Genomic DNA, 12,185 nt, shown 5'->3' on the forward strand with positions numbered 1-12,185 from the left:
TATCCCCTATCTAACTATTTTTCTATAACCAACTCATTATTCATCAAAATCAAAATCAAGTACTCAACTGTTTCTAAAAAAAAGAAAAGAAAAAGTTTGTAAATCGAACAAACGTTTGATATTAATTGAATCAAAAGTATAATAGTTATCGAACGAACAAACGTTTGAAATTAATAGAATCAAAAGTAGGTCAAACGAATTCAATTTGAATATAATCAATGAAAATGAATTAAGATTTCTTCTTTCTCCAGAGAGGTAACAACGTAGATATTTTGTAAATCGACGGTGAATCGAAACAATCGGTCAAATTTTCTCTATTTCTCTTGTGCTTAGAGCAAAATTAAACTGTTTTGATCATTAAATTGAACCAATTTGTATTTTTCCATGGCCGTCGAAGAGAATTGGACAAAATAGATGCAACTGTGGAGAAGAGAAAAAGGTTTTAAAGCATTATAAAATGTTAAATAGACTATGTGTACGTGAACTGTACTGTTTTATTTTTTTTATTTTTTTATTTTTTGGTATCTGTACTGTTTTATTTTGAGAACATAAATTATTTCACGGTAGATCATCTTCATACCAGCTATTCACTTAAGATCCGAATAAATTGTTATAATGTTTTAGAAAATATACAAGGGTGCACAGCTGTTGTCAGAAGCATAGTCACAAGATTCGCGAATTAAATCTGAATAATTAGTTTTTTGGTGATACCGAACCGAACACCAAATTATTCGATTGACCAAACTTTGACCGAATTAAACCTGAATAATTCGCGAATTTTACGAATATTTTCCGAATTTTCCAAATTATTTGAGAACTTTTCCCATAACATTTTTTTTTCACTCTTTTGCAGGACTGAGATCTCTGATTCGGATAATTCTAAATCATTCCTGAATTGTTTCCGAATTATTCCCAAATCACGAATTTTTGACCTCGCCGAACCAAATCTGAATAATTCATTTGTCACTATGGTCAGAAGTGACACAGCTGTTGTATATGAAAATGTATTCTATGGGTTATACGTATGAATACTTACAATACTTGATATTAATATTTTCAAACGTTATCTAGTGCCACAAAGAAAGAAAAATGATTGAATTTGTTAAATACAAACACTTGATACACGAAGTATTCACACTTGCATGACGAGATATGAATACTTATAATTTTTTTTTTAAAGGCATAAAACCCGTTTCATTACTGGGATGAAACATATGTCTTACAAAAATAAGAAATTCGAAAACTAAATACAACAGTAGCACCAAAATGGAAACCCAAACTATAGGGTTTACCAAACAAGCGACAACCAAAAATTACATCAAAGCAAACAGGCAACAAACATATTAAGTCATAGAAAAGGTAGTTTTTGCTAATCAGCACAAAAAGTGTGCAGTGTCATTGCACTTAAGATGAGTCATCTGAAATCCATTGCACCAGCTGATCATCATTTGGGGCAGTAACACGGAGAGGCACAGCATCCAAATCTTGAGGCAACCATTGGTTAGCCTCCAACTTCACATTGTCATCCAGCTTCCCTGTCCAATAAACAACCAAAGAAATGATAGTTACAATAACAGTCCTGCCAAAATAGGTAACAGATGGATTAAAACACAAGTCATTTCTATGTCTCCAAATACTCCATATAACTGCACATATCACAATAAGAAATGCAGTTTTTTGTGTTTTAGGCCGAGTGCAAGCATGTGCCATGACATCATGTAAGAATGCCAGTGAGAGAACAACTCTTGGCACATACCCATATGAAACCAAGTATGCTTGGCAAAGAAGCAATGAAAAAACAAATGGTCTACAGTTTCAGGTTGTTTGCAAAACTGACATGATTCATCCCCAGACCATCCTCTGACCCGTAGTCCATCTTTGGTAAGTATTTTATTACGATGCATAAGGAAGGCCCTAATTTTAGGAGGTACTGGTAATTTCCACCACAACAAAGAATGTTTTTGTTTGACCCCTCTAAAATTAAGAAATTGATATAAAGACTTCATAGTGTACATCCCTTGGGTATCCCATTGCCATATAAATACTTGCAATACCTGATATTAATACTTTCAGACATCATCCAGTGCCATATGAAAAAAAAATTTGATATAATTTGTTAGATACAAGCACTTGATACATGGACTATTCACACTTACATGACGATGTATAGATACTTGCAGTACTTTATATTAATACTTTTAGATATTATCTAGTGTTGTGTGGAAAAAAAATTAATATTATATGTTAGATACATATACTTGATACATGAATTATTTACACTTACATGACGATGTATTAATACTTGTAATACTTGATATTAATACTTTTAAACCTCATCTGATGTCATAAGAAAAAAAAAACTATTAATAAAATCTTTTAGATAAAAAGTTTGGTACATAAACCATTCACATTTGCATGTTGAGATATGAATACTTACAAAACTTGAAATTAATATTTTCATACATTATCCAGTGTCATATAAAAATAAAAATTTCATAGATTCAGTTAGAGTTTAATACTTGACATATGAACTATTTACACTTGCATGACGATATATAAATACTTGCAATACTTAATTTTTTTTTTTTTCAGACATCATCCAGTGCCATATGGAAAAAAATTGATAAAATATGTTATGTACAAACACTTCAGACATGACTTATTTACACTTGCATTACGAGGTATTAATAGTTGCACGATGATGATGAATACTTGCTTGACGAAATATTAATGCTTACACGACAAGGTATTCACGACGATGTATGAATACTTGCATGACGGACAACCCGAAAGTACGTCATCATAGATCTCATTTGAAAGAGAAAATTGCTTAAAAAAGGTTCATGGTTTTAGATTTGCAAATTTTCTCACGGATCGTTAGAAATATTGGAGAGATTGAACGGAGAAAAAAAATTCACCTCTAAAAACGTGTAAAAGATGAGCAATGTGATGTGCCTATTTTTTTTTAAATACTTGATATATTATATATTAACACTTGTGCATATAGATATTCATATTTGTGTGCGTCAGTTGTAAAATCTATAAAATATTAGGTGGTCTTCCAAATAATTAATAATATTTAGTTAATGAGTGGTCCCCACAGGTAGTTATTGACTAGGAAATAAATAGAGGAAATTAATTGAGGGATAGTTAGTCCATTCCTTAAATTTAAGCATGAAGATTCATTGACAACGGATTAACGTAGTAATTTTGACAAAAGTAACATGTTATTTTAAAATCCAACATCTATTTTATCATATACACAAAATGATGATATTTGATGTAAATTTCCCTGCAAGTTTAATTACTTATAAATTACAACTTAATATTACATAACGACATTTAATTAAATATCAACTCACAATCAAATTGTAATGAAAAAACAGTGATCCCCAAAATTATCTTTTTTTACCACTAAATATTATTAAACGACATTTAATCCCATTAATTACATATCATAACGACATTTAAGTAAAAAATAAATTCTTCTGTTTTTTTTTTGTACCAACCTATAAACAACCTATCGCATTCTTCTGTTTCTTATATTTTTTTACAATCAATGAATCCCACAGTTCAAACTTATCTCAATTTACTAAGATTATACCTAGACACTTATCATACTCGTATTAAGCTAGATATCATTCAATAACCTAAAATTTAATTTGGTTTGCAGCAAGGTAGGTTTCTATCGTTATATTATTATAGCTTCTGATTCACAGAATTGGCTTGAATCACATAACAAAGCTTCACAACTTACAGAAGTGCAATATAAATGTAAAAAAAAATAATTAATAAGATGCCTGATCAAATCAAGAGTAACAAAATATTGTATCAGAATCCAATCTATCTTCATAACCACCTTGCAAACAAAAGATTTATCTAACCAAAAACATAACATCCATAACCAAATTGTTCAAACTAAACAAAATTCAAAGTGTTTCTTCATTTTCTGATTCGACGAGTTTAACTCTTTGACACCTTTTCCTTGGCCTTCTGGATCTTGAGCACCTTCTTCACAATCTTCTGCTCCTCGACTAAAAATGCCCTAATAATCCTACAGAAAATAAATGGAGCATTAGCTACAAAACATATATTGTATATCAGTAGGTACAAACCATATATATATTGAAATTTAATTTTAATAAAAAAAATATTGAAACTTAATTGATTTAAAAGTTTTTATAAGGTGATTTGTAGTTTAGTGGTTATAATTGCACTGTGGTCTGGGTTTTAAATCCCAATCACCACACAATGCATTTTACATTTCAGTCTCTCTAATCTGAATTTTCTAGTTCTGCCCCGAAAACCAGTTAAGCCTGAAAGTGAGTAAGATGCATGTCTGGTATATTTGTTTATGCAGGCACCAGACTGGTACCAGCTCAATTGTAGTATTTGTATACCTTTCCCTGACAGCACCACCAGATAAGACACCACCATAAGCACGATTAACTGTCCTTCTGTTTCTGGGCAATCTAGACCTTTTGTACTCAGTCGGTCTTAGGTGAGGAATCTGTTCAAATTACAATTACAATTTTAATTAATGAATCATCATACACAAATAAAATTATACAAAAATGGATGCACAACTGACACTCATATGGGTATTGGCTTCCTAAAACTATACTGAGGATTGAATATGAATTAAACAGGGTTGAACCCTGACACAATGTTTTAGCCCTATCATCTAAATCATGTGCAATTGAATCTAGAGATCTATAAATGAAATTAACATAACAAATAATAACATACGCCTTGAATTCTCTTGCCAGTAACAGGGCATTTCGGACCACTAGCTCTTTTCTTCGTGTATTGGTATACAAGCTTCCCACCTAGCATTTTGATCCATTTTATAATCAGTAAGCACCACAAGTTTGAGAATATTAACAAAATAAACAAAATCTCGGCAAAGCAATCAGATGCCAATATGACCTTCTGATCTCAGTTAGTTTTGCCCAAAACATCAAAATTATTGTATAATTATAACATAATTGTAACTTTGTACAGCTCCCATTTCATCACTTAAGAAATTCAGCTAAAGAAATGTAACATTTTAAGATTAAAAAAAAACATCATGATCTTAACAATTAATACAAAATTGAACATATCAACCGAAGAACTATCGTAAGGTAAGCAACATCAAAAATAATTTGAGCCTACATTACACCACTGATCATTAAGATGGAAGATAAATTCGCCAAAAAGTATGAATACCAGGGGTTTTAACGACGCGAGTCTGGTTGGATTTTGTAGCGTAGCTGTGACGCTTCCTGTAAGTCAACCGCTGCACCATCCTTTCTCTTCTTATTTGCTTCTCTCTGCTTAGAAGGGGAAGAGAAGTAAAGAGGCGGCGGCTGGGAGAGGAAAATAAGGAAAACAAGTGTTTATATTTATGAGGCGTGCCTTTTTCCAATGACCTACATCGGATGGTCCTGATTAACCCATCGGGAAGTATGAATTAAAGGAATCTAAATCCGCCATTTTGAAATAAACCGGATGACCTTCTACTACTACTTGACATTTTGACACGTCCGATCTAAATCTGACGTTTCAGACAATTCACCCGATTACGCAATCCATTTCTTAACCCCCGGGGAAGTGTGTTCACCCGTCACAAGATGGTTGCAAGAATGGACTTGATTACAACGAACGGTTGGGATTCGTCAAATAATGCTCAACAACCTCAAGAGGGGTAGGCAGATCGACACCACATACATTTATATTAACACAACATCTTTATAAAAATTTAATGTATGGACAATTTTGACCCCCATTAAATCCCTTTCTAACTATCATATTTTTTTCATAATGTAATTAATATAGTGATCATTAAATTATTTGGTTTCCATAATTGATAGATTTTGTTTTCCTTTTTTTTATACTTTGAATTCTTGTTAAATCAAAAGCTACATAATTTCGGTGATCTTTTTTTTTCATGAAAATATAGTTGTATAATTTACACAAGAAAACATTCAATTCAATTAAGATTTTAAGCAGTCAAGCCGGAATATGTATTAACTTTTTTTTGTAAATATTTTTTTTAATATTAAGATACACTCGCTTTAATATGTGATATATTCCAACTCAAATATATTTTAACTTTTTATATATTTTTTCTTAATTTTGATACTTATAATCTATTAGTCTGTTTTAATAAAATTGTTAGAAATTTTTTTATTGATGTTTTGTAATTAATTTATTTTTGTTAATTCAATAAACGGATCAATTGCCTAACCCGCCAGAAGAAAACCTTGAAAATCAAGTTTTGAATTATGCAAATGAAGGCAATCAACTTCTTAATTTGAAGTTTGAATATTCTGATGATATGCTTCTTGTTGTTCGTGGTTTATATGGTGCTAAAGGTCATGTATGCTAACAACTCACAACTTGCGACCAAATAAATTTGTTATTTTGTAGTGTTTTGCTTTACTTTTAATTTATTATTTTAATCATAAGTTGAATGTGAAATTATTCATGATAATTTGCATTCAATATGTTTTTTTTTATGTAAGTAATCATGTCGTTTTATTAGTGTTATTGCGTAAAAAATAGATAATTGTGAAGTTTTACAAAATAAATCGATATATATATATATATAACGTTGATAGATTTTAATAATATAATAAAATTAATTCACTATTATAATTTCCTTAAAAAAGCTTAAAGATATGATTAAAATAAATAATGAATACTTATTATATGATAATATAACGTTTATAAATATATTTTATAGTAACTTTTATGTAAGAGATTTTAAAATAATATATGACAGAAAAATATATTTTACACAAAATATCATACTTTATAACACATAACTTTTAAGGAAAAACAATTATGAGCTAATATATATGAGAGAATTAGTTTTTAAAGGAAACACTTAATGAAGGGTAAAATTGTCTATATAGTAAAATATTTTGATAATGTTGTGTTAATATAAAATTGAGTTGTTTTAATATTATCACCCTTAACAAAAGAAGCGATTTGTTTATTTTGAGAAAAGAAGACAGTTTGAATTAAGAAAAGATTGAGAGTGTGAGTTAACAAAAGAAGCGATTTGTTTCTATTTAAAGTATAAACTATCTATCTTTAAATATTTGTAACCAATATCTCACTTGAATTTCAAACATACATCTTTCACAAAAAGAATTATTTTTAACCATTAGATCACAAACTGATTTTGGAAAAAATAGTTTGTTTTATCACAAAAAGAATTATTTTTAACCATTAGATCAAAAATTGATTTTGGAAAAAAATAGTTTGTTTTACCAGAAGGACGAGCCTTTGAACTCGATACCTCAAATTCACGTCAATCCACTGCATGACAAACTAGCTAAAAATATACGGCCGTGATTCAGCTTGCAGTTGATGCTGGCCCAGCGAAAGGTCGCAGAAAGGTAAACAGCACCTCGCAAAGAGCTAGTGTATCCAACCAATTTAGATCCTTTAACATAACTCAAAATTTTAGTTTGAATCCAAACTATCCGTTAAAAATCTTAAAACTACTCGTGTAAATCCAATCGAATCCATTCTCTCTGTTGGATTCAATTTTAGACAACTCCAAAATTAGATGACCTAAAGAATCCCGACCAAAATTAAATTACCTGGAGAATCCGGACCAAGTATCCTACCACAATTAAAAACTCAATCTGCACAACTTGCCGTAAAACCATGCATTGCCTAGCGTTCTACGATGCACAACTACAGAGAACCTTCAATGGTTTATACAGCACCCCTAATGAAATTTTAAGAGCAAGCACAGAACACCTAAACAGATGAAATTTATAGAGCAACACAATGAAATTCAAAGAACATCTGCGTAAGTAGTCATATACACATACGACGAATAGATAATAAAACCAGGCACAGAACACCTCAACACACACAAGAGAATTCCACAAACTTCAATTGTGTTCTTATTCAACATAAATCATAGTCGCACATTTCAACATAAGAAATAAAACCAGAAACCATAACCACAAAGCAATAAAATACTACATCACTACTAGAGTTTATGCATCACCACCACGAAGACGAAGAACAAGGTGAAGAGTAGATTCCTTCTGAATATTATAGTCAGCAAGAGTCCGACCTTCCTCCAGCTGCTTGCCAGCAAAAATGAGCCTCTGCTGGTCCGGTGGGATCCCCTCCTTGTCTTGAATCTTCGCCTTCACGTTATCAATCGTGTCGGAGCTCTCAACCTCGAGGGTAATGGTCTTGCCAGTCAGAGTCTTCACAAAAATCTGCATACCTCCCCTGAGACGCAGAACAAGGTGGAGGGTTGATTCCTTCTGAATGTTGTAATCTGCCAGAGTTCGGCCATCTTCAAGCTGCTTACCAGCGAAGATAAGCCGTTGCTGGTCTGGAGGAATTCCCTCCTTGTCCTGGATTTTTGCCTTGACATTGTCGATGGTGTCCGAGCTTTCCACCTCAAGGGTTATGGTTTTACCAGTGAGAGTTTTTACAAAGATCTGCATTCCACCACGGAGGCGAAGAACCAAGTGGAGAGTCGACTCTTTCTGGATGTTGTAATCTGCCAGAGTGCGACCATCCTCTAATTGCTTCCCGGCAAAGATAAGACGCTGCTGGTCAGGTGGGATACCCTCCTTGTCTTGAATCTTGGCTTTGACGTTGTCAATGGTGTCGGAGCTCTCAACCTCAAGGGTAATAGTCTTGCCAGTCAAGGTCTTGACAAAAATTTGCATCCCACCCCTCAGACGAAGAACCAAGTGGAGGGTCGACTCTTTCTGTATGTTGTAATCGGCCAACGTGCGACCCTCTTCTAGCTGCTTGCCAGCGAAGATCAGCCTCTGCTGGTCTGGTGGGATACCCTCCTTGTCTTGGATTTTAGCCTTGACATTGTCGATAGTGTCAGAGCTCTCGACCTCGAGAGTAATGGTTTTACCAGTCAAGGTCTTGACAAAGATTTGCATGCCTCCCCTCAAGCGAAGCACCAAATGCAAGGTTGACTCCTTTTGGATATTGTAATCAGCTAGAGTGCGACCATCCTCTAGCTGCTTACCAGCAAAGATCAGCCTCTGCTGGTCCGGTGGGATGCCCTCCTTGTCTTGGATTTTGGCCTTGACGTTGTCAATGGTGTCAGAGCTCTCGACCTCGAGGGTAATAGTTTTACCAGTCAAGGTCTTCACAAAAATTTGCATCCCTCCCCTCAAACGGAGCACTAGATGCAGGGTCGACTCCTTTTGGATGTTGTAATCAGCTAGAGTGCGGCCATCCTCTAGCTGCTTACCAGCAAAAATCAGCCTCTGCTGGTCTGGTGGGATCCCCTCCTTGTCTTGAATTTTGGCCTTGACATTGTCGATGGTGTCGGAGCTCTCAACCTCAAGGGTAATGGTTTTACCGGTCAAGGTCTTAACAAAGATCTGCATGCCTCCTCTTAGGCGCAGAACCAAGTGAAGGGTCGACTCCTTCTGGATGTTGTAGTCGGCAAGAGTGCGGCCATCTTCGAGCTGCTTGCCAGCAAAGATAAGGCGCTGCTGGTCAGGAGGAATACCCTCCTTGTCTTGGATCTTGGCCTTGACATTGTCGATTGTGTCAGAGCTCTCGACTTCGAGAGTTATGGTCTTTCCAGTGAGTGTCTTGACAAAGATCTGCATCTGCATTACACAAAGAGATTGTATAAGTCAAACCTGGATTAACAAGTGTTCTTCCCATTTTATTGATCATAGTAACAAGGATCAGGACAGTGCTCAGCTTAGATTGAATTGCTGGCTCTACATTTGCAAATATACCAAGTTTGGGGAACAATAAATTGCTACCTACATAAAGTTTTCCTTTTAGCACAAGTAACCCTACAAGGAATCTATTCCTATTTTTTTTGTGCAAATTATTCAAACAATTCAGTTCAATTGCATTAACATGGATAATCAAAAGGTTCCAAAAGAGAAAACAAGATGGCTAGATTCTCAAACCATGCCTGAAGTACCAAAATATTGGGAAATTATGTCGCCCAATTCTTGGACAAGAAAGCCTAAGATAATCAAATCAAAAGACTACCACTTCAGGTCCCTGAGTCAAGTCAGATATCGCAAGAGAAGAATAATTAACCCTAAATCAGACCGATCTTTTACTACGAAAACCAATCAAGAAACCCTAGGTCGGATTAAAGACGACGACCAGTACCCTAAATCAAGATTTTATTCAAAACAATAAGGAAATTCCAAGAAATAGATCAATACCTTGAAGACTGGGGAATAAAGATCTGAAGAACGTAGAGCGAGATTAGAAAAACTCAGAGAAGCTTTTTAGAAGAGAACTTGTTAATTTGTTTGAAAGGGCCAAAGGAGGGGGGCTCCAATTTATAGATAGCTGGGGGGTGGGGACTATGCGGTGGATATTAATAGAAAAATCGAGAATTATCTCTTTCTTGGGAGGTAACCAAGCCGTGCGGAGAAGGTTCAAAGAAACCCATCCGAGCCGACAAGAAATATACCAAGACCAAGTCAGATTTTTCTATATTGAAAAATCAAATTATATACAAAATGCAAATATAATGTTTGTTTATTTAGAAATATCTAGAGCCACCTAATATCGTCAGCTGACCCGCCACCTGGTCAAGTGCTGTTGAGGCTTAAGCCCAAATTTACATACAATGGTCCAGAATCAAACAGTTCAGATTGAATGACCGGCCCAAGAGCCTGTAAATTCTACAATGAGAGAGGCCTAAGTTGTGAATTGTGATGTTAATAATTTATTATCAAGGAAATAATTCATTGATTCAAGATGTTATTTTATTTGCCAATGATATTCAGAAGTAATTTCTCTACGTATAAGAAATTATCCGAGGTGGTATATATCATGAGATATGATTTACCAAGATCGCGTGCGAGTCGAGCCAACCTATGTTGTGATCTTTTTCGAAATTTCGAATACACAAATGGGGTAATATCATTAAATCTGATTCTGATCACTAAAATTTGATTATTTTCCACATAACAAAACATTGATTTTTGATATAAATTATTTTGTTTTCTTCAATTCATTTTCAACGTGCACATAAATTATGGTGATTTTGTTAAATTGTTAAATCCATTGTAATTTTTTGCTTAACAGATTCTAAAAATAATAAAACTAACAGATAATCTTAAAATATCATCAAGTACTTGAACATCGACTTATTTTAAAGAGGAGGGATCACTTGACAATGGAATTTTAAAAAAAATGAAAAAATTGAAAAGTAAATTTATAGGTTTGTTATTTGATATATAAATAGCCTAACAACCGAAATTTTTATTTATACCATATTAAAAAAAAACATTCCAAATTATGGAGATTTCCAAAAACACCCAGGCCGCATAATGATTTGCCGCCCCCATTATTGGGGTGGTGCCGATTGGTGTAGAGGCTTCTCAAAAACTAAATATATTTAATGGCACAGTGCATTTTTGAATTTTTGGGGACCTACAAATCAATCTATGGCCCTTAAAAAATGGAGCCGTCAAACCATTTGCGACCTGAGTGTTTTTGAAAATCTCCATAAATCATGATTTTTTGTTTTTTCTAATATGGCGTAAATAAAAATTTTAGGCCTAAAAATCAAATTTTAGATCTAAAATCACTAAAATTGATATAAATAATCCAACATTCACCATCTAAAAAAACATAATATTATTCGCCAAAATTTATGCGTGAATATATTTACAACACGTTTTTTGTTACTCATTTATATTTTTAATCAATTTAGGATACATTTTAGATCATATTTTTTTTTTTAAAATGATAGTGACTTATCATTCAAAGATATTAATGCACAGGTCCATATCTGCTGAATCGAGAAGACACATCAGGTTTCTACGAACAAACCTACCACAATGCATTTATTGCTAATTGCATGCAATTCATAATTTTAATCACTCGGGGCTACATATCAGATCAAAAATTAGCAAATTACTAATACTCAGAAATCTTGTAATAATATCAATTAATTGGATATTGATAACTATGTGCTAATTTTAAAAGGCATATCAACTTATGTGCAAATAAATTCGCTACAATAAATTTATTACGAATTTCATGGTCTATTGACTATTTATACCAACATTAAATAACAATCTTTAAGGTCATGTTTAACTGTGAGGTGAGGTAAGGGGCTTATTCTAAACTTAAGTTGTTTAACAAGGTCTAAAATAAAATGAAGTTAGGACAAAATAAGTTAATTTTTCTTTTTAGAA

The 12,185-nt window shown here is 33.3% G+C and overlaps 2 protein-coding genes across 2 annotated transcripts; both read right to left on the reverse strand.

Moving 5' to 3' along the window:
* Nucleotides 1-3,769: 3,769 nt before the first annotated feature.
* LOC144566996 (large ribosomal subunit protein eL34-like) lies at nucleotides 3,770-5,423 on the reverse strand. The gene is made up of 4 exons (XM_078317023.1): nucleotides 5,212-5,423; nucleotides 4,750-4,829; nucleotides 4,401-4,510; nucleotides 3,770-4,054 (listed from the first exon to the last, which is right to left on the reverse strand). Exons 1-4 carry the CDS (start codon nucleotides 5,288-5,290, stop codon nucleotides 3,964-3,966), a joined length of 360 nt encoding a protein of 119 aa, XP_078173149.1. The 5' UTR covers nucleotides 5,291-5,423; the 3' UTR covers nucleotides 3,770-3,963.
* A 2,464-nt stretch (nucleotides 5,424-7,887) lies between these two features.
* Nucleotides 7,888-10,344, reverse strand: LOC144566994 (polyubiquitin-like). Its single transcript, XM_078317021.1, has 2 exons — nucleotides 10,194-10,344; nucleotides 7,888-9,611 (listed from the first exon to the last, which is right to left on the reverse strand). Exon 2 carries the CDS (start codon nucleotides 9,609-9,611, stop codon nucleotides 8,007-8,009), a length of 1,605 nt encoding a protein of 534 aa, XP_078173147.1. The 5' UTR covers nucleotides 10,194-10,344; the 3' UTR covers nucleotides 7,888-8,006.
* Nucleotides 10,345-12,185: the final 1,841 nt, after the last annotated feature.

Source organism: Carex rostrata, chromosome 16 (assembly GCF_964058835.1).
Source record: "Carex rostrata chromosome 16, lpCarRost1.2, whole genome shotgun sequence".
Lineage (NCBI taxonomy): Eukaryota > Viridiplantae > Streptophyta > Magnoliopsida > Poales > Cyperaceae > Carex > Carex rostrata.

Coding starts and splice junctions, on each gene's coding strand:
- LOC144566996 (XM_078317023.1), bottom strand. CDS start 5,290: ATGGTGCAGCGGTTGACTTACAGGAAGCGTCACAGCTACGCTACAAAA. Junction 4,830..5,211: donor TCGCGTCGTTAAAACCCCTG/GTATTCATACTT, acceptor TCAAAATGCTAG/GTGGGAAGCTTGTATACCAA. Junction 4,055..4,400: donor GGTGGTGCTGTCAGGGAAAG/GTATACAAATAC, acceptor TATTTTCTGTAG/GATTATTAGGGCATTTTTAG.
- LOC144566994 (XM_078317021.1), bottom strand. CDS start 9,611: ATGCAGATCTTTGTCAAGACACTCACTGGAAAGACCATAACTCTCGAA.